At 35.6% G+C, this 21,549-nt stretch overlaps 1 protein-coding gene across 2 annotated transcripts; it reads right to left on the bottom strand.

The window, feature by feature from the left end:
* Nucleotides 1-2,719: 2,719 nt before the first annotated feature.
* On the bottom strand, nt 2,720-20,015 carry LRIF1 (ligand dependent nuclear receptor interacting factor 1). Of its 2 annotated transcripts, XM_080802446.1 has the most exons (4): nt 19,543-19,912; nt 6,978-8,487; nt 5,521-5,793; nt 2,720-4,544 (listed from the first exon to the last, which is right to left on the bottom strand). In XM_080802446.1, exons 1-4 carry the CDS (start codon nt 19,608-19,610, stop codon nt 4,107-4,109), a joined length of 2,289 nt encoding a protein of 762 aa, XP_080658572.1. In that variant the 5' UTR covers nt 19,611-19,912; the 3' UTR covers nt 2,720-4,106. The 2 variants fall into 2 exon arrangements, with proteins under 2 accessions (XP_080658572.1, XP_080658573.1); XM_080802447.1 differs by lacking the exon at nt 6,978-8,487 and having other exon boundaries at nt 19,543-20,015.
* Between the last annotated feature and the right edge of the window lie 1,534 nt (nt 20,016-21,549).

Genomic DNA, 21,549 nt, shown 5'->3' with positions numbered 1-21,549 from the left:
TTGAGACCATCAGCATAGACAATCTTCGGGGATTTTACAGTAAAGGATTCAAGCATTTCATTTCAGCATAATGGTATATGATATCAGAAGAAATGTAGGTGCTTGGTAATTTCATGATCAACAAAATCTTAATATAAAGAAGCAGAAAAATCAAAGGAGAAAGTAGGCTAAAACAGGTAAGAAAATGAAATGGAAGATGAATGCAATATATCAGCGTGATTTTAGTAGAATTTATTTTAGTTAACAAACACTGATATATTGTTTACTATGTGTCAGACACTATTCAAGGATTTGTAAATACAATTCATTTAACATTCACTTCTTCCAATCCTCAAAATTCATGATTGTCCTTTTCCCAACCTTTAAATGTAGAGACATAAGCCCACAATGTTATCCTCTGTTTATACAATCTCCTTAAGTGATGTTATTCAGACCTATGACTTCAAATATCTATTTACTAACAGCCTTTAATTATGTATCTCCAACCTACAGAAGCTGGAAAAAGAACAACAAATGAAGTCTAAAGCCAGAAGAAATATAGAGCAGAAATAAATGATATACAAAAAACAAACAAAATACCATAAAAACAAAAACAGAACACATCGGTGAAAACCAGGAGATGGTTCTTTAAAAAAAGTAAAACTGGGGCGCCTGGGTGGCTCAGTGGGTTAAAGCCTCTGCCTTCGGCTCAGGTCATGATCCCAGGGTCCTGGGATCGAGCCCCACATCAGGCTCTCAGCTCAGCGGGGAGCCTGCTTCCCCTCTCTCTCTGTCTGCCTCTCTGCCTATTTGTGATCTCTGTCTGTCAAATAAATAAATAAAATCTTAAAAAAAAAAAATAAGTAAAACTGATAAGCCTCTAGCCAGATTTATCAAAAAGAAAAGAGAAAGGACCCAAATAAATAAAATCATAAGTGATGAAGAGAAATAACATGACAGAAATACAAGAAATTATAAGAATATTATGAAAAACTATATGTCAATAAATTGGACAACCTGGAAGAAATGGATAAATTCCAATAAACATATAAACTATGAAAACTGAAATGGGAATAGAAAACATGAACAGACCTATAACCAGCAAAGAAACTGAATCAGTCATCAAAAATCTCCCCAAACGCACAAGTCCAGGGCCAGGTGGCTTCAAAGGAGATCTCTACCAAACATTTAAGGAAGAGTTACTACCTATTCTTCCCAAACTATTCCAAAAAATAAGAAAGGAAAAATTCCAAATTCATTCTATGAGGCCAACATTACCCTGAAACCAAAACCAGATAAATACACAACAACAACAATGACAAAGAGTATAGGACAATATCCTTGATGAACAAGAATGTAAAAATTCTCTATAAAAATACTAGCTAACAGAATCCAACAGTACATTAAAAGAATCATTTTCTGTGATAAAGTGGGATTTATTCCTGGTTTGCAAGGATGGTTCAATATTCACAAATCAATCAATGTGATATACCACATTAATAAAAGAAAGGATAGAAACCGTATGATCATTTCAGTAGATGTAGAAAAGTATTTCATAAAGTACAACATTCACACATAATAAAAGCCCTCCATAAAGCAGGTTTAGAGAGAACATACCTCAGCATAATAAAGGCCATATACAAAAAACCCACAGTTAACACCATCCTCAGTGGGGAAAAACTGAGCTTTTCCTCTATGGTCAGGAACAAGACAGAGATGTCCACTCTAACCACTGTTATTTAATGCAGTACTGGAAGTCCTAGCCACAGCAATCAGACAAGAAGAAGAAATAAAAGGCTTCCAAATTGTCAAGAAGTCAAACTCACTATTTGCAAATAACATGATACTTTATATATAAAACCCTAAAGACTTCACCAGAAAATTACTAGAAGTGATATACAAATTCAGTGAAGTCACAGGATACAAGATTAACATACAGAAATGAGCTACAATTCTATACACCAATAATTAAGCAAAAGAAAGAGAAATTAAGGAATCAACCCCATTTACAGCTGCATCAAAAACCATAAGATACCTGTGAATAAACCTAATAAGAAGTAATTACATGTCTCCAAGTCCCAACATTAATATTTTATAGTGTGATGATGAAGCTTCAATACTTCAGCTTGCTGTATTTTTAAGTTTTTTACAATGCACATGTACTGCTTGTTTAATAAAATACTTTAAAATTCTTGGGGCGCCTGGGTGGCTCAGTGGGTTAAAGCCTCTGGCTTTAGCTCAGGTCATGATTCCAAGGTCCCAGGATCGAGCCCCACATCAGGCTCTCTGCTCAGCAGGGAGCATGCTTCCCTTCCTCTCTCTCTGCCTGCCTCTCTGCCTACTTGCGATCTCTGTCTGTCAAATAAATATATAAAATCTTTAAAAACAAAGCATTTTAAAATTCTTCAAAGGAGGCAATGATTCATGAAATTGTATTTCCCCAGATAGATAAATTAAGATAACTGCTATATCTAGCAACACAGAAGTCACTGGTATCCTTGACAAGATCCATTTTGGTGGAGGAGGGTAAGAAATACCTATGTATAGTTTGGCAGTTCTGCAAAACGTTAAACAGAGTTAGGGTACGACCCAGCAATTATAGTCTTGGGTATATACTCCTATGTCCACATAAAAACTTACACACAAATATTCACAGCAATGTAATAGCCTAGAAGCCAAAAGTGTAAGCAACCCAAATGTCCATAAACCAATGAATGGAAAACAAAGTGTGATATATTCATATAATGGAATATTATTCAGCAAATTTTAAAAGAATTAAGTACCAATACATGCCACAGCACTGATGAAAACATTAAGCTAAGTGAAAGAAGCCAATCACGTAAGAAAACATCCTGAATAATTCCTACCATGCTTATGAATTTCCTCAAGTCCCTAGAGACATAAGCTGTATTAGCGGTTGCCTACAGTTGAGGGGGTGGAGGGTCTGGGGAGTGAATGCTAATGGGAATGAGGTTCTTTGAGGAATGATGAGAATCTCCTAAAATTAGGTCATGTTAATGGTTGCACAATTTTGTGACTATAATAAAAACCACTGAATTGTACACTTTGAAGAGGTGAATTTATGGTAAATGAATTATCTCAATAAAACTGTTACAAGAAAAAAAGGCAGAAGAATTTAGTTGATCAGTTTGCATTTTTCTAAGTGTGTATAACTTTTATGTGACCTTACTTCTGGAGATCTTTTTTTGGGGGTGGGGGTGTAAACTTTTCTTTCTTCCCATTAATCCCTATCCCCATACAACTCCTGAACTCTCCAAATCAAACATAATCAGACAGAAAAATGTTTGCCTCCATTCAGAAAAAGCATACGTTACAATTTTTTAAAAAGTATTAAATGTGGCCATTGTTCAATTTACTTTTCACATAGTTACATATATACATAATCCAAAAAAAAGGAGGAGGAGAAGAGGAGGAAGAGGATGGAGAAAAAGAAAAAGCATTTACCTAGGAATAATAACTTACCACTTTAAGCCAACATTACACTATATAGCCTGAATTCTAAAACCCATTTTGAATTATATAAAACTACTTTGTAAAAGCCACAAAACAAGTGCCCCTCACTCCGAGAAATGTTTGAATTTTTAAATAATACTGTTATAATACATTTTCTTTCATGAAATAAAATAGATTTACAACAATGGATACAGACTGAGTACATATAAAAGCCCATTGAGAAGGCTAAGTTTAGAGCTGATATCCTTCCTTGGATTGTGTAATTTCAGTAGTATACAATAAATTCTCTACTGTTGGAATAATACTTCTGCAGTTCAGCTAAAGATGCAGACAATTAAAACAAAAACAAAAACAAAAAACCTTGCACCAATATTCAAACTTTGGGAATTCTAATTAATAGAAAAATAGAAAAATTTTCCTTCCCCAAAAAAAGGTATCTAGACAAAGATTCAGATACCCCATGCAGATTATTCACAAGAGGCATGTGTGAATCAACCTTTTTTGTAGTCCTTAAATAAAATTTAATCATTAACTGATGAAAAAACGAGTTTCATATTTAAAGATACTTTCAGAATGCATCTATAATTAATGCAAATGTATATGAAAAAAATCACAGCTATTTCACTGCAGTCTTTAAATATAGCAATATTTTATTATTTTTGGTGCATCTTCTTACGCATTTCTTCAAGAGCTGCTTCTTTCTCTCTCAGCACCTGTTTAAGTCTTCTTATTTTTTCATCTCGAATGGTTTCTTCTAACTCTGGTGGCGTCATGGGGAAAATATCTTCAGTGTAATTTTTATTAAAGGAATGACTTTGTTCAAAAGCTGCATTTGAACTCAATGTGCCTTTTTCCTGGTTCTCAGGGGTATAATGTTCAACCTCAGTTCTCTTTTCTTCACTGGTTTTGTTGCGGCTTGTGAGAATGTTATGGCGTGATACATCTGAAGTTGGTAAAATACTGTTGACGAGTTGGGAATTGGTGACGGTAGTTCCTCCATTTGCAGCTGTGTTATACACGCTCTCAGTTTTTCTCTTCTTTGTGTGATCCATCTTCTTAACGGTTTTTGCTTTTCTTTTCTTATCAAAACCCTGTTGTTATGTTGAGTAAGATTCCAAAAGAAAAACAAATTATTGCCATATAGACAGTGTGCTCTCAAATTTAACAGGATCTGCAGGTAACAGATACTTATTAAATTAAACTCAACCAAATATACTGAGAACTACAGCAAAAAATTTTTTACCACTGTACAGTACTAAAATGAATAGCAGTGTCCTACTGATATTCACAGAGAAGAAATTGCTTAATTTACATTTTCCTACTTAAGTATTAGATGTATCAATTTATCACCAAAATATAACAGCCATTTGTAAAGAACTTGAGAAAAAGAATTGACTTAATTTTTTGTTTCCTTTTCCACAGTAAGCACATATGGAAGATTTTCATTGGGAAAGGTTCACTGGTCTCTGATCTAAAGTTGAGGATATTAAACAGTATAATGATATACTTCTAAGTAGAATAATAGGCACAGTTATACAGATGTTTCTTTTCACCATTATTGACCAAGTAGAGTTCTTAAAATGTTTGTATTAAGGGTAATACTGTAATGAACATCTACATGCTTATATTTTCCCTACATCTGGATTATTTATAATTTTATTAAGTTCTATTAGCCAACATATAGTACATCATTAGTTTTTGATATAGTGTTCAATTATTCATTAGTTGTGTTTAACATCCAGTGCTTATTGGATCATGTTGTATTATTTATTTTACATAGGGTCTTCAAAGTAGGATAACTAGTTTAAAAAGTTATGGGAATTTTCTTACAATTTTTTGATGAAAAAAGTAAATAGGTGAGTAGAAACACTTAATACAACATCTTTAGCTGGAGATGTATTTTTACCTTTGTATATATGGTTCTCTTTAACATGATTTTACATAATGTATACACATATGCAAATTTGGTAACTACCATGTATATTAATGTACAGACTAAAAAAACAAATTAAGAAAATACATTCATGAACCTGTAGAGTAACTACAAAGGACATCAAAAATTATTACCTGTTTTTTCTTTTCTTCCTTCACTATCAATTCAGTCTCTTTGTAAGTATCACTCTTCACCAAACTGCTAAAGGAATCAAAACCTTCTCCAGAGGCCAAATGATCAGGAATCCGAGTAAGGCACACTTTCAAATCTTTAGTGAGACCAAATATCTTTTTAAATTCTGCATCATTCTTCAGATATGATGCCTTACTGCTTCCTCCTTGGGAATGGTTCTTGTCATTTCTTTCTTGAGTAACTTTTTCGAATGTTGATGCCATCTCATTCTGGATCTGGAATCAGGAAAACAAAACACACAAACAATACTGCTAATTACTTAAGCTATTTTATCAGACTAGCAGCTAAGTGTTCATCTCATCTTACTTAAAACATCATACTCTGAAGTCCTAAATGGGGTTTACATTACCCTTGTCTTACCACCCTCACTTGAAAAAATGAATTTAACTGAGTACAAACTTAAAACTGTGCCTTTAAGATTTCCCATTTATTTTGCTTTCTTGCACTAGAAAGGTTAAAAAGACAGTTGATTCTCAAACTGAAATAAGAATACAAACTAATGACAAGTTAAAAATAGTCTATAAAACATTAGTTGGAAATTGTAGTTTTCTGGAGAAGTCTTATGCCTTTAATCAATCTTACACTTCAGAATTTACCTCCTTACGTATCTAGAATTCAATTAATTCCATACTGAAGGGGAGAAACACTGGCATTATTAAGCAGATCACTCCATAAGGAAAGAGTGGGCACAAATACTTAGCACAGACAGACATACCTTAAGTACAACAGAAAGGTAACTAAGTGGATATGTTGAATAATTGAAGAGTCAGAAAGGGCTTTAAAAAAAAACAAGGGAAACTTGTCTACTAACAACAACAACAAAAAAATGTTGATAAATCCTATTTCCACAAATGACCGAAAAGTACTGATCAGCCCCATTCTACTCCTTCTACCATCTACCTAAAAAAACTGCCAGACATCTACCACCATCACAAACAAAAAACCCAGCTCTCCTAGATGCATAGTATTGATCTTTTCATACACTAACATTAATCTAGTAAATACATGTATGTACATATATGTATATATATATGTGTACAAATGTATATATATACACACACAGAATTTTACCAAGCTTTGAAGTCATATTATCTCTCACCAACTCTTCTCAACTTTGTTGCTGAGTTTTTTGTTTGTTTGATTTTGTCTTAAAGATTTGGCATGCCAAATGATTTAAGAGAAAGGTACTGCTTGTACTCTCTTATGCTCCTCAAACATTTCTTTCAGATGAAAGCTTTGACTTAATTAAGCATTCATGTGTGTATGGTATTTGTGTGATGGGAGTGGAGGATGGGAAAGGAGGGGGGAAGAGGTATCACAGGTAACTAACTTGAGAATTAAGAAAGAAAAATTTTCTATATAGATAGGAAAAAAGAACACCCTGACATGGGAAAATTACCTTTGGTTCTTGGTCTCTGAAAACACACTGTTGTGAAGTAAGAGTTGTTGCATCAACAGAGGAACTTATTTTCTCTATGCTCTGGATGATATTTCCTTTTCTGGGGGCATTTTGTACTGTACTAAATCCATCTGGAAAGTGTGGCTTTGTGAATAAAGTCTTACTCTGTTTTAAGTAGTTAATGGATTGATTCATATTATGTGGGTTTGGGGTAGAAAGAGATGGTTTCTCCACTTTTTTATTCTTCTCTGCCCTTAGATTGATCATGGAAGCAGGCTGAGTATTTGAAAGTGATTTTGTCTCCATCTGGTAAGATTTACTTTTAGCCAAAACAATATTTACAACCTCTCTGGATATTTCTGTGACTGGACTTGAACTCACTATTTGTGATGTATCTTTTCTTGGTGGAATATCAGGAGAAACAGAATTCTGTTGGTCAATTTGTGATGGCAAAACATCTGTCCCCTTTTTAGCCAATAGATAGACTTTCCCATTAAACATAACCAAGGCATTATCTTTAATAGGCATACTTTTGGATTGTGTCCCACTAGGACTGACAGTACTCAGTGATGGCATATTTATAGTGTTATCTCCCAAATTTTTCCTATCTACAAAAGTTTTTAAAATCTTTGAAGCCACATTATTTGAAGACTTAACAGGAACAAGAGATGGACTGCAAGGCTGTAGATTTTCTTGAAAAATCCATTTCACAGGAGCAGCTTGAGAATGCTGACCACCTTTTAACTGTGTCTCTTTAGCAACATTCATTGGAATTTGTGTGGTATTTAGTATCACTGGCTTTGCTATTTCTGTAACAGGTTTTGGGTAAATGTTTTGAAAGTTCTTGGTAACTACATTTTTCACTGTATTTACAGGAGATACGTAAATAACGGTTGGTATTTGGGAGGCCTCAACTGTTCCTGAGGTACTTGTGGTTGCAGTTGCAAGTATCTTTTGCTGAACTGAAGGAGGCAATGAAGACGCTGGTACAGATTTCACTTCAGCATGGGCAGGAATCTGTAAATGATGCCCAGAAGGCAAAACTGGAGACTTCACAGTCATTGGAAGACTCTGAGTATTTACTAAAATATAAGGTGAATCATTTTGTGTTGAGGAGGGAGAAACAGCAAATGTTTGCATGGTGAGTCCATCAATTTTCACACCATGACTCTGAACTTTAGAAACTGATGAGGTAAAATTTTCAGTTCCCACAGAAGTAACTCTAACTTTTTCTGCTGTATCTACTGTTCTTGTAAGAAAATAGTTTGAAGAACTGGCTGGCTGAAAAATGGGCAATTGAACTGATGCACTTGTGGAAGAGCTGGAAATCTGAGTCTGAAAAGTAACTTGAACTGGGCTTCCTGTATTCCCTTTCAAAGCATCAGACATGACTGAAGATTGAACTAGCGGTATAAGATTTCCAGAAGAATTAGGAATTGGAAGTAATTGCAGAAGATTTTTTCCATCGGAGCCAATCGTCTGAACTACTTGGTACATGCAGCCTGAAACACTTAAAAGAACATTGAGTAAATCAATACAACATACTAGACGGTATATACATTTTATTTAAAAACAGATATTTGCAAATATTATTTTAAAAAGATAAAAATTTATAATATGGTAAAAGTATATAATTTGTCACTTTGAGTTTTCAAAGTGAAATACTGCAAAACAAAGATTTTGAAGTAGGAGAGATAATCAAAGGTATGATCAGCTTCGATTTAGAATTGCTCATATGGTTAGGCAATGGGTAAATTAGACTTTTCTAAGGTTTTACCCTGTATAAAATTATGTCTATTAGAATATTTTCCTCTTAAACTAGTAGTATTCTCCTTCTTTTTTTAACTTGAATTATTTCCTTTTGTCTTCCTCCTTCACTCTGATTGCCCAGGATTCTCATTTCACCTCCATTTATGCTTATTCTATTTCCCTCACTCCTTTCTACCCTCTTTCCAATCTGTTGTGCTCTTCCCACTGACAATGACTCACAAGTCCTACTCTCAGCCATCCTTCTTTTGCTTAAGGAATCTCTTATGGTGTGATACCTTAGTGTACCACATTTTCGGAGACTAAATGGAGTTACTCACGTAGGAATCATTTTCTTCCTTGACTTATTGTTTTAGCACATTTGAAGTTTGGTGCTAAAAAGCCCTTGGTAGGGAAATTATCCATATTAGTTCCCACTGCCTGTCAATCCATACAAAAACAGCAACGCCATTTCAGCTAAGTGGTTTTCAATGAACGTGGAACACAGTGGAAATTTTTTTTTAACTAGTCTATTTTGATCCTGATACTTATGAGCTGTATCTTAGTACAGACACTCTGATTTTTAAAAATCCAAAATATACCAATCTCTATTTTATAAGCAATTATTTGTAGATTTCTTCAATACAGATACCTCAAGTTATTTATGCCTAAAACCACTTCAGTTCCTGGAAAATACCCAGTTCTCATGGGACTCAGAGTAATCACCTGTGCTCTCTCTCTAGCTACTCTTCTCCTCTCCCACCCATATAACTCAAGTGTCGGCATTAATAATACTTCCCAAGAGATACATTCTCTAACCACTTTAACTATCTTTGCCGATCTTTCATAATTAGTGTATAATATTACACCTGTTAGTTTCCTTCATGGTATACATCACAAGTTGTCAATATATATTAATCTATTCGTTTACTTGCATATAGACTGTCTCTCATGCTAAATCCTAGCAACAGAAATGTAGAGTTCATGTCTTACCAACAGTATGACCTTATATGACTAAGATAAATGAAAACAAATAATAAATAGAATTCTCAATGATGTAAAGGTGTATTTTACTGCCCGTAAGTGTTTTTAAAACCTACATATTAGTCAAAATCAAAGCCAAAAATTCTATGCATTCTAGGAAGCCCTGGAACTCAGTTTTACCTTTCTGTACCCCAAAATAATACAATTAAATCTTTTTAAGTATTTAAAACTGTTTTCTGGCCACTTGATAGTGCTTCAAAATGTTAAATTTACTTTCAGCAAATTAAGAGTCGCTTAATTTCAAAATTCTTCTTTCTAAATTCTAATTTCTAATTCTTCTTTCTTTCTTCTTCTTCTTTCTAAAACTTCTCTAAAGAGAAGCATGAACATAAATGTATGAATTCTCACTATCGGGACTTAAAGAAGAAACCTACTTTCATTACCTCCCCACTCCCCAAAAAACAGAGAAAAGGCCTGAACTTATTCAACTTTAATTTATTCAGCAAAAATTTACTTGAGTGTCTGTTATGGTTCAGGCACCTGGCTCAATTATGGGAAAAGGGTCAGTAACCTACAGCCTTCAGCCAAATTTTGCCCCCTACCTGTTTTTGTGCAGCCCATAAGTTAAGAATGTTTTTTCTATTAGAAATGGTTTTTAAAAGTGACAAGAGCAGTATTTTGTTATCTGTGAAATTATGAGATTCAAATATCAGCATCCATAAATAAAGTTTTATTAGTACAGTCACACTCATCTTTGATGTACTATATATGACTGCTCTCATGCTACAATAGCACAGTTGAGTAGTTATACCAGAAATGATCATATGGCCCACAAAGCCTGAAATATTTACTATCTGGCTCTTTACAGAAAATATTTGCTTGTCTCCAAGCTAGTTCGACCCACAGTCCCCAAAAGAACTTAAACTGTTGGTTACATGGACAGGTAAACAGGCAATTATCATTAGGTGAGATAAATGATACACTATATTTGGATGAGAACATAAATGTTTGCTTTTTTTTTTTTAAAGATTTTATTTACCTATTTGACAGAGAGAGACACAGTGAGAGAGGGAACATAAGCAGGGGGAGTGGGAGAGGGAGAAGCAGGCTTGAGCAGGGAGCCTGATGCGGGCTCAATCCTAGGACTCAAGGATCATGACCCAAGTGGAAGGCAGATGCTTAATGACTCAGCCACCTAGGTGCCCCTGCTTGCTCCTTTTCTTAAAAGCTTCCTAGATAGGACATTCTCCTACTTCCATAATAATTCCTTGGTCTTCCTTGTCAACTCATCCTAACTGAATCAACCTTCAAATGCTGAAATTCACCAAAGCTGAGACTGAATTCTCTTCCTACTCTTAAGCTTTTCTCAATTATTTCTTTAAAGTGCATGACTTCAATAAATTACCATTTATACAGCAACAATTAAAGGATTTGCATCTTAGCTCTTTGGAGATTCAGACTTATATACCCAACTACCCTCATGACATTTCCATATTTCAAATGCACCTAAAACTCAACATGGCCTTTTCCAGTGTTTTTTTTTTCCTTCCCCTACGATAAGTGGCATATCATAAATCAGAATAAGAAACTTCCTGCTTTCTAATCATCTACATTTAATCTATCATAAAATCCTGTTGGTATTATCTCCTAAATTTCCCTTAATCTTTTCAATTCTTTCCAAACTATTTTTCTCCATTCTATTCAAGCAAACATCACTGCTGGCTTGGACTACTGTAGTAGCTTCATAACTGGACTCTTCTTCAGCACAGCCTCTCCCTTTAAAAGCTTTCATCACATTAAAACTGATCCTTCCCTGCTTAAAACAGTTCAGCAGTTTCCCATTTTCTTTGAGCAGGAGAAAGAAAACCAAGAGATTTTGATGCAATGGAAGCCAAAGGAAGAGAGTTTTGAGAAAATTGGCAAGTCTATTTAAAAGTTCTAACAAGCCAAGTAGGATGTAGATTAAAATGTAAACTTGCATGAAAAAAAAGTTTGTGGGCACCTGAGTGGCTCAGTCGTTAGGCATCTGCCTTCAGCTCAGGTCATGATCCAGGGGTCTTGGGATCTAGCCCTGAGTCTGGCTCCCTGCTTGGCGGGAAGCCTGCTTCTCTCCCACCTGCTCCCCCTGCTTGTGTTCCTTCTCTCACTCTCTCTCTGTGTCAAATAAATAAATAAAATCTTAAAAAAAAAAGTTTGATGGAGGAAAAAAGTTGCAGAGGAATTAACATGAAGAAAGGATATTAAGATAGAAGGTACAGACAACTTTTATGAACTTTGACTGTCAAAGGGAAGATAAAGACTGGTAAGTAGATGGAGGCTAAATGGGGTCAAGAAGGGATCTGTTTTCTCTTTTTTAAGGTTAAATGAATCAGAGCACATATTAATCCTCATATGAGTTATCAAGAGAAGAGGATAAAGAGGGCTAATTAAGTGTAAGGTATGATAAGGGGGTAAGAAATCAGAGCAAAAACAGAAATTTGAGGAGAATCAAAAAGATCTGAAACAGTCTAAGATGGCTAAGGATATAGGTAGATTATGAATTTATAGTGAGACCAGTCTGTGCTTTTGTGAGATCTTCCTTGTCTCATTGGGTGTAAGCAAAGTAAAAGCAAATCCTTGAGTTCATCCAGGGTTGGAGCGGCTTCAGAAGAATGGGGCAAAAAAGTCAGAGGAACAAAATAATTTAGGATATTGGTAAAAATTATTAAAATGAGGACATACAGAATCTAAATAGGAGAAGAAAATGAGAACACAAAAGGCAAAAGTAGAAGGCAAAAGTAGAAAATGAAGGGATTACTGGACTGGAGGCCAGATAAAGTTAAAAAAAACAACAACACAGAGTGGGGTACTTAAAAAAGTAAGCTAGAAATACTGCAACTGGTGTTGAGAAAAGAGAATGCCTGAATCAAAAATTTCATAGATGCAGTAATTGAATCTTACAATGAGAAGTACAGAAGTGGATGGATGGCGACAGCATGGAGAATAAGATCACCGAAGAAAAAGAACTTTGTACTGAAAGACTAGATGACAAACAGATTATCCATATAATTGCTAAAGTCACACAGGATTAGAGAGATGATTGTGACCTGTGTTCCAAATTCAGTGACAGGAAGTTGGTAGATGATGTTCATGAATCACAATTAAGACCATCTACCAACTTCTGGTCACTGATATGACAAAAAGTTCTCTAGAAATTCATTCTCTTTTGCAGTCTATTTTCTTTCCCATTATTCTACTACATCTCATTCTCAAAGATGATCATGTTATGTTCTCACAGTTAAATCTGTCTTTATCCTCATTATCTAGGTGCCCCCTAGTGAAACTGACATTGCTAGCTAATTGCACATTGTGGGCCTCTACAACTAATTGCACATTGTGGACCTCTACCTAACTTGAATTCCATTGCGCACAATTTGCTTGTTTTTCCTTAATGTTTCCTTTCTTATTCATGTTCTGCATTTTAAGTATCCAACTATGACTATTCCCCAAAGCACAACTCTTAACCCACTTCTCCTCAAGACATTCTTCCTTAAAGATAAAACCAAATGCTTCAACTATTGCATCAATTGCTTCAACTATTGCCTTTGCAATAATGACTCCCATAGTTATATCCTTTATTCCTATTTCCTAATATTGACCTCAGTTCCTTATCTGTGCTGTCTTACCAAACATTTTCACTTTTAATACCATGATTTTTTTAAAAATCATGACTTTCAAGTTCAAATTACTCTCTACTGTTAACTAGTACTCTAATCCTACCATCCAGTCATCCAGTCATAGGTTAGCACTATTTCCCAAGTCACTTAGGTTTTAAACCACCTAGTCGTCTCTGACTTACCTTTATCACCCTTTTGACCTTTGATTCACCCTAAGCACCTTGTATAGATGCTTAAAAAGCATAAACATTCAATAAATGCATAGTGAATGAATCACTGAGTCTGTAAAGTTGCTTTTTTTTAAAGCTTTTACTCACTCTTCTTTCACCACTGCCACTTCTACTATCTAGATCAGACCTGCATCACCTTGTGTCCAGTCCTCATTATCTCACCCCTGTATTTTGCTTCACTTTTAAACTAGTTTTAAGTTTTTAATCTCTGGAAGATTAATGCATTATTTTCATCCTGTTACCTCCTTTCTCGAAGTTCCAATGATTCATCATTGCCAATTCAGCTTGACTTGAAAAATCGTCTAAAATCTAGATCCAACCAATCTCTACAACAGTACCATCTATAACTTCTCAACTTAAAAATCTCTGATCCTCCCAGGAAGGGAGGATTATTCTTGATTATCCCAAGTATATTATTTACTCCAAGTATTCTTCAGGTTATTTTCTTTCTTTCTTCAACAATTTAGAACATAGCTATAAACTGAGGAGCAACTCCATCTTCTCCACGAATATTTCCAAGTCCATCAAACTCACATTAATTTCTTCCAACTTAAAATGCCTAAAGTACTCCCACTGATGCCACTAATGCTAGGAGTTATATAATGCCTTCTATATAATGTCTTCTAAAAAATAAGTAAAATTTTGTTTTTCTTACAGAGACTATATCATTTACTTTGTAATGATTCCCCCAATACGAAGTATAGTAGGCCCTCAAAAAACATATAAAAAATGGAGCTCTTTCAAATTTCCACTTTAACTGAACTATCTCAATACCTTTTCTTTAGTCTCCTTTTGTTTATTTACACACTTTTATCAATGAATCTGTCAATAATATCTGGCTCACAGACTAGAAGCTTCAACACAGCAGAACTTTTATAATGTTTTTATAATTATTTGCATATAGGAATGCACATTTTTAATTGGTATGGTTTTTAAACAAAGGACACAGGCTTCTGATACCTCATTCACATACTTCATTATATGGACTATGTTTCTGCTTTACAGAAAACATTTATATTGCACAAACTATTTTCAAGTCTCATCATTCATTTTTCCTCTCTCTTCCCTTCCCCCCCCAAAAAAAACAAAAGAAAATACAACTTCTTCTATGTCAGTGTATCAATATAGATTCACATAATCTACAAGAGACCATAAATTCCTTAAAGGTAGATTATCCAATTCATTATCCAACACATTATCCAATTCACATCCTCTCCACCTAAAAGAGCAACTGGCACATTGTAAAAAATGTCAGCTGAATTATCTCCTGCTACAAGTCATCATTAAACAAAACAAAACAAAACAAAACAAAACAAAACAAAACCACAGCACCATGATTTCCTAGCAGCAAATGGAATAAGTTCTAAAAATTCAACTGGAATGTAGAAAGCTAAGAAAAGAAATAAATCAGGGTGAAATTCATATTTCCTCAATCAGTATACTTTTTTTTCAGATCTAGAAAAGACATTCCACTTAAACTATAACTAATCCAAAAAGAGAAAAAAAAAAAAACTATAACAAAAACCTCATAAAGATTCTCCTTCTTAAAAATCATATTCTGCTAGCTAATGTTAGAACTAAAATTAGAATCAGATTCTGCATCCCATGCTCTGGTCTGATTATTTAAAAATTTAGAAAAATCATCAATGTGCTAGTTACTTTAAATCAGTTGGTGTTTCAACTGAGAACTATACTGCAAACACAGTAAAGTTTAAGACTTTAAAAAAAAGTGAAAAGAATACATTAGAAAGTTCACAGGATTCTAATCTTGGCTCTTCCAATTGTTAGTTAATTAACTGGAGTAAATTTGCTTAACTTCTTTGAATCTGTTTCTTCATTTGCAAAATGGGGACAGTAAGGCTTGCAATGAGAAGTAAATGAAATAACTCACTGGAATTATGATAAATTCCCAATATATGCTAGTTATCATATTCCATTAAAATATACAATTGGTGTCCAAAAATAAGTAAATGAATCACGTAGTTTTTTGACAATGTAAGAACTTGAATAAAAAGGTATGAGAACTTTTAACAAAGAGTATATTAAACATACTTACATAACTTCTGACATTTTTAGTTATTCTAATATTGACATAAAACATTCACATATAAGAAATGGAATGATAAAAATTTCGCAGGCTAACGAACATTTTGCAGATATTTTGGCGAAATATATTTTTTCAACTGCTAGAAGACATTTTTCCATCTATGATTTAACATTATGTACATACACAATATACATAATGTAATAACATACAACAATATATATTACATAATATTATATACATAATAGATCCATTATTGTAAATAGTCGTCATTAACTCTAATTCTGATAAACAGATCAGCAATGTGGATATGGCTATTATGATTTTTTATAGCTGGAGATTCAGTAATATTAAATAAATTATTCAGAATTACATGCTTTCTTCGACAATCCCATCCACTTTTTTGAAATTACTTTAGCATAAACCAAACATAACAGGATCCAAAATATTCAACTGTCTGAAGTGAGAGATTAATGAGAAACAGATTTCAGTTAGCCCATCAGGTATATGTATCAATGTCTCTTTCTTACACACCAAACAGTAAAGATAATATAACACACTGTACAAAAGTAAATGCACAATAAACTGATAATGAAACATCATGTTTCTAACCAAACCAAGCCCACTGCTGAGGACACTAATTTCAGCTCCCCATCTAACAACAAAAGATTAAATGCAGATAGAAGCCAGTTGCCAGTCACATCCTGATTCTCATTATTCTGACATGTATCATCACAGGCTTTTATTATACCTCTGAACTGATGACTTACGTCTCTGTTTTCAGCTCTGTCCCTGCCTGAGTTTCAAATTCAAATACCTCTCCGATTTTTTTTTTTTTTGGTGTGTTCACCTCATCTCAATTAATTTACCAATACTTATCCAGATAACTAGCATTATAATTGATCCCCTTTTCTTCATGCCAATTTACTGACAAAATCTGCCCATTTTCCATTCTGTATTTCTTTGAATCCAACCTTGCTCTACATCAGCTAGTTCAGGCCCTCAAAATCTCTGAAAGGACAAGTTAAATAGAATCTTTATGTGCCTGATCCATCACCCCCAAATCCATACTACCATCAGTTATCTATAATGGACACAGGAACATGACCACCTTTTCTTAAAATCCTCTGAATGACCTCCAGTAGATTAAGTCTAATCTTTCCAGCAGAGCAAAGCAAACTAAGAGCTATCTATTTATCCTGCTTTGTAGTACAGAATCAAACAAAAATACTGACTCCTGGTAATAAGTCATACTGGTTCTTTATTTACCAGTTCCCTCCACTGGACACAGCCTGCACTCATCTTTAATTGGATAGCTGACACTTACATTCCCAAACTCAGGTGCTCCATAAACCTTTCCTACAATTTCCTCTCTCTATGCTCTCACAGCATCCTGTGCACAACACTATTTAAAACTGTATTACATCACCTCCCCCTATACTGTAAGGTTTTTTATGCATGGTTCATATTCTCTTCTTTAGTCAGTCTCTCCACTTAGCAAAGTCTATCATGTAGGCACTCAGTGAATGTTTTTTAACCAAATGTTTGAACTATACTATAATGGTAAACTAGGATATGAACCTAGATTGCTAGAATTTCAAAGCTTACCTTCTTTCTACTATACCATTCTAACTCCTACTTTGCTCTTTGCAAATAAAGCCCCAATCTAAATAAACTAATGCCTTCTATCACAAATATCTTCTAGATTTTTCCTTTGTACTCTAAAGACTTTTATACTTTATGCCCTGATGAATTAGATATACATTAAACATTCTGAAAACTAATAATGAAAAACTTTTTTAAAGCAAGCAGAAGTAACTCAAGAAAAACCCAAGCATCTGTAGAAAATAAAATCATACTCACTTTAAGTTTATGAAGATGATTTAGTACCATCAAAATTATCAGAAAAATAAGGAAATCAAGCTTCCAAGAGCTGACATTAATCAAATGATTAAGTTATAGTTGTACATCATGTAGATTGTTACTTACAAAACAGAATAGAATCAAATATGCAAGCAATAACGAAAATAAGAGTCAAATAGTTTCAGAAAAGCATCTGGTAATGTTCCAAATATGTGATGTCAAACCTCAGTGATCTGAAGAAATAAATGCACTTGAAAATGATGAAAACAGTGCGTAAACCAATGAGTTAATGAACTTCCAATGACTTATGAATGTAATCAAAATACAATTCAGTTTGTAATGTTTTCTTTAAAATGTCAAATACAGATAGCCAAAGGCTTAGAAACTGAATAAAAGAGTTAAAGTACACGATAAATAAAAACGTTAAGTTCTTATTCTTATTTCTAATACTGAAAAACAATGCAATCCTCAGACAAATTGTGTTAAGTTATGGCAAGTCAGATGTCATAAAATATCCAGATACCAAAACAAACGAGAAGAAATCAACAGTTATTAGGAAGTCATTGTACTTTTTTGTCATCCATACAGAGCACCATCTCTGCCTCTTCCCCCGGCTTCCACCAAAAAAACGTTATCCGTACACACAAGCTGGCTCTTTTTACGATTTGAAATGCAACGGTTCTTTCTTGGCAGTTCTTCATATTGTTTTGGCTCATCGCATTTAGTGATCATTTCTTCTTAAAATATTTTGCGTGCTTTTTCAGTCGTTATTACAATTCCGTTTTGCGTCTACTTGTAATTAAAAGAAACTCATTTCCTGGGCTAAAATTTGTACAGAAATAAAGTCATATTCTCACAATAATAATACCTAACATGTAAGTACTGCTTTTTTTTTTTCTTACACTAAGTATTTCACATATACTCATTCTTTTAATCCTTAAAATATCTCTAGGCACTCTTATTTACTGGAAAGGAGACTGGAGAGAAGGCACTTGGCCTCATGAACAGTAAATGTCAAAGCTAGGGTTAAATTTAGGTAGACTGATGTTCTTCAAACATAAATCCTCTTCCATGAATTTTACATTCCAATTTCCATGTTTTCTTCACATTTTCCTTCTGCAGAGATTCATTAAGTTTTTTCTGACCAATTATACATCCACTGACCATGGAGTCTACAACTTAAAATACTTGATCTTCTCTAACAGTTTTGTTCCCGTTTTATTTCATTTTGACTAACATAACCTTAAAAAAAACAAAAACAAAAACAAAAAACCAAAAAACTACTGGCTTAGTGATTTAAAAAAAAAAACAAAAAACTTGTAAATGTGCAACTAAGTCTTTTTAAGAAATACCGATCTCCCTATGTGAGAGTTCCTCTATAGAGACATCCAATTAGAGACGGCATTCTCATTACACCTGCTTCAAACACGCTGTTCCAAAGGATGGATTTCACGTGAGAATTACTCTACTTTTCTTTCTTTGCATATAAAAACTATTATTTGAAATTTTTAAAAAATCCATTCCCTCGCTCTGTATCGATTTTCCAGTTTCTGAATTCATATACTCATCATCTGCACAAATTTTTCCTTCCTTTTTCACTAACTCTTAAATAACAGCTATTTCCACGGAAGGTCCAGCGGCACCTGGGCTGCACTTGCTATTATTCCGTGCTGGGCGCGGCGTGTTTTTCTGCGAGTGCGCGAGAATCTTCCAGAAAGTTTTAGTCACACAGGAGCGTCGGCCATGTTGGTCTTCCTCTCCCGTGGAGATCTACTCTTTCGCCTATGAAACTTGAGACGCTGGAATCTTGCGGAGCCGCGGGCGAGGCTGCCTGCGTCAGGCTCTGATGAGGCTTTACGATTCCAAGCGAGGCGCGCTCTGAGGGCTCTGAGTAGCCCAAGGGACGAGCCCGGCAGTCGCCCCCACTGCGGGGTCAAGCTCCTCTGACTCGCAGAGCGTCCGGAAACGACGGCCGACTCGGCACCCTGCTAAGAGGCGGGCGAGGGGCAGTGTGTCGAGGGAGATTCGAAACCGGTACTTACCACTGCGAGGCGTTGCCTGACTTTTCCTCTGCGGGTTTCAGGAAGACCCTCTGTAGGTTATTGGACATTTTAGAGGGGTGGGAGGGGCCAGCACATCCAGGAAAGTGGGCAATGGGGGGCCGAGGTCCTCCAAAGGGAGAGAACCTGAGCGAGAAAAGGTTGGGCTGGAGGTGTGCCGGAGCAACTCAGGTTCGATGCTGAAAGGAGGGCGACGGCAGGGTCTAGGGAGGGCGTATCCCTAGCCTTCGGAAGGACGCGACGCAGCCACCAGAAACCGGAAGAATCCGAGCGGCTGAGGACGCCGCTCGGGCCCTAGCCTCTGAGAGGAACGGCCCGAGTCTCCGCCCCAGCAAGCCTACGCCATTGCTTCAGAGCCATCCGGAGTCAACATGGAAGGCGTGGCTTTAATGGCACCGCCCCTAGGGGTGCCGGGTCAGTGGAGAAGACCGTGCGGAACAGGCTCGGCCGACTCCGCCCACCGCAGCCGCCAGCCGGGCAAAGCTCAGACAGTGGCTTCCGGGATCGTCACGTCCGGTTGCCAAGGTGACTGGCTCGCTGAAGCACCGCCCTTATGATGGGATCCAATCGCAAGTGACGTTTGCTATCTCTTCTTCCGGATCAAGTAACGAATCACAAAAGAATATTCTCAAGATTTCTACGCAAAATAAAATGTTTCCGGGGTCATTCGTAAATTTTCTGCCTATGTGTTAGCCACTAGTGTAAGTTTTTCTTTCCCGTCAGTGATTTAAAAAGCGTCGGAAGGCTCTTTTGGACTCTGTGCACTAGTGGTGTGTGAACCTTTTAGACGCCTGCGTGTAGCCAGCGCTGTATTTCTTGCTGCTTTATGGGGTTTCTCGGGGGATTTTTTTGTTATTTTTTTTGTTGTTGTTTTTTCCTTTTTCTTGAAGCGTTGGCTCTAGTTTTAACCTTTCCTCCACCCCACGCTCATCTCATTCCTCGGTCAAAATTACTACTTATGGCCATATAGTTAATTCGTTAATTCTCCAAAAGTTTATTCTTCACATAGGTTTTTTTTTCTCTCTCTCTCTTTTTTTTTTTCATCTTCATTTGGATTTCCAGAGAAATCCTTTCCAGAAGTCTCTTGATTCCTGTTGTTGAATCACTTATCTGAGAAGCGGTTAAATCTCTGACTGAAAGGGTGGACATTTTAGTTCAGCTGGGACTAGAGAGAAGTTGTGGGAGGAGTACTTTAGAAGATGGTTTTATCAGGTATAGACAATAAAAATGTAAACTGGCTCATACGGGCAGTTCAAATTTAGAAGGCTGGCATAAGGTGGCCGAATCAAAGCTTTACGTTCATCTTTTTAAAATGCTGTTTACTCATTCCCCTAACTTCTTAATGAGCTAATACTTATTAAAGAGCTTAATGTCCTGATACCTTAACAGAAAGCAATACTTTTTAATTGCTGTTAATCTTTGTTGAAGGTTAGTTTCAGCGATACACAATCCTGTATGTGTAACTGACATTTATCTTTCAGTGGAATATCACCCATACTAAAGAAGGGGCAGGGTGGTGAGCCTTTCATACTGTCTTCATTTTGGTCATTCTCTGATCTGTGAAAGCAAATTACTTGAATAATTTGCCCATTCGTAGCTTCTTCCATGTTTTTATTATTTATTTCTTACCTTTTGCATTGTCAGTTCTCATGTCCATCACCTCTTCCTATAAGTGAAACTCATTGTCACAGATTGATTTCCTTGGGAAGCAGACTTTTTCAATGCATTTTTGCTGTGAAGAGAATTTATCAGGTATCAGTATTTGGGGAAGGGAGTGAGGGGAAGTAAAACTGGGAAGAGGGAGAAGCTAGGTTGTGATGCCCAGTTTCAACAAAGTATCCCACATAGACCTCTAACATGTGATGTACTTTCAAAGTTTTCCCAGTAGGAATGCAGGCTTTGCCAAGGAAAGGTGTATGACCTTAGGCAAGGAGGATCTCTTTAGCCAAAGCAATTACTCAAGGAGGTAGATAGCTGAGACATGTCTGC

This window comes from Martes martes, assembly GCF_963455335.1.
Source record: "Martes martes genome assembly, chromosome: 4".
Classification (NCBI taxonomy): Eukaryota; Metazoa; Chordata; class Mammalia; order Carnivora; family Mustelidae; genus Martes; species Martes martes.
The sequence above is the reverse complement of the archived record's forward strand: the minus strand, read 5'-3'. Positions and strand labels throughout refer to the sequence as shown.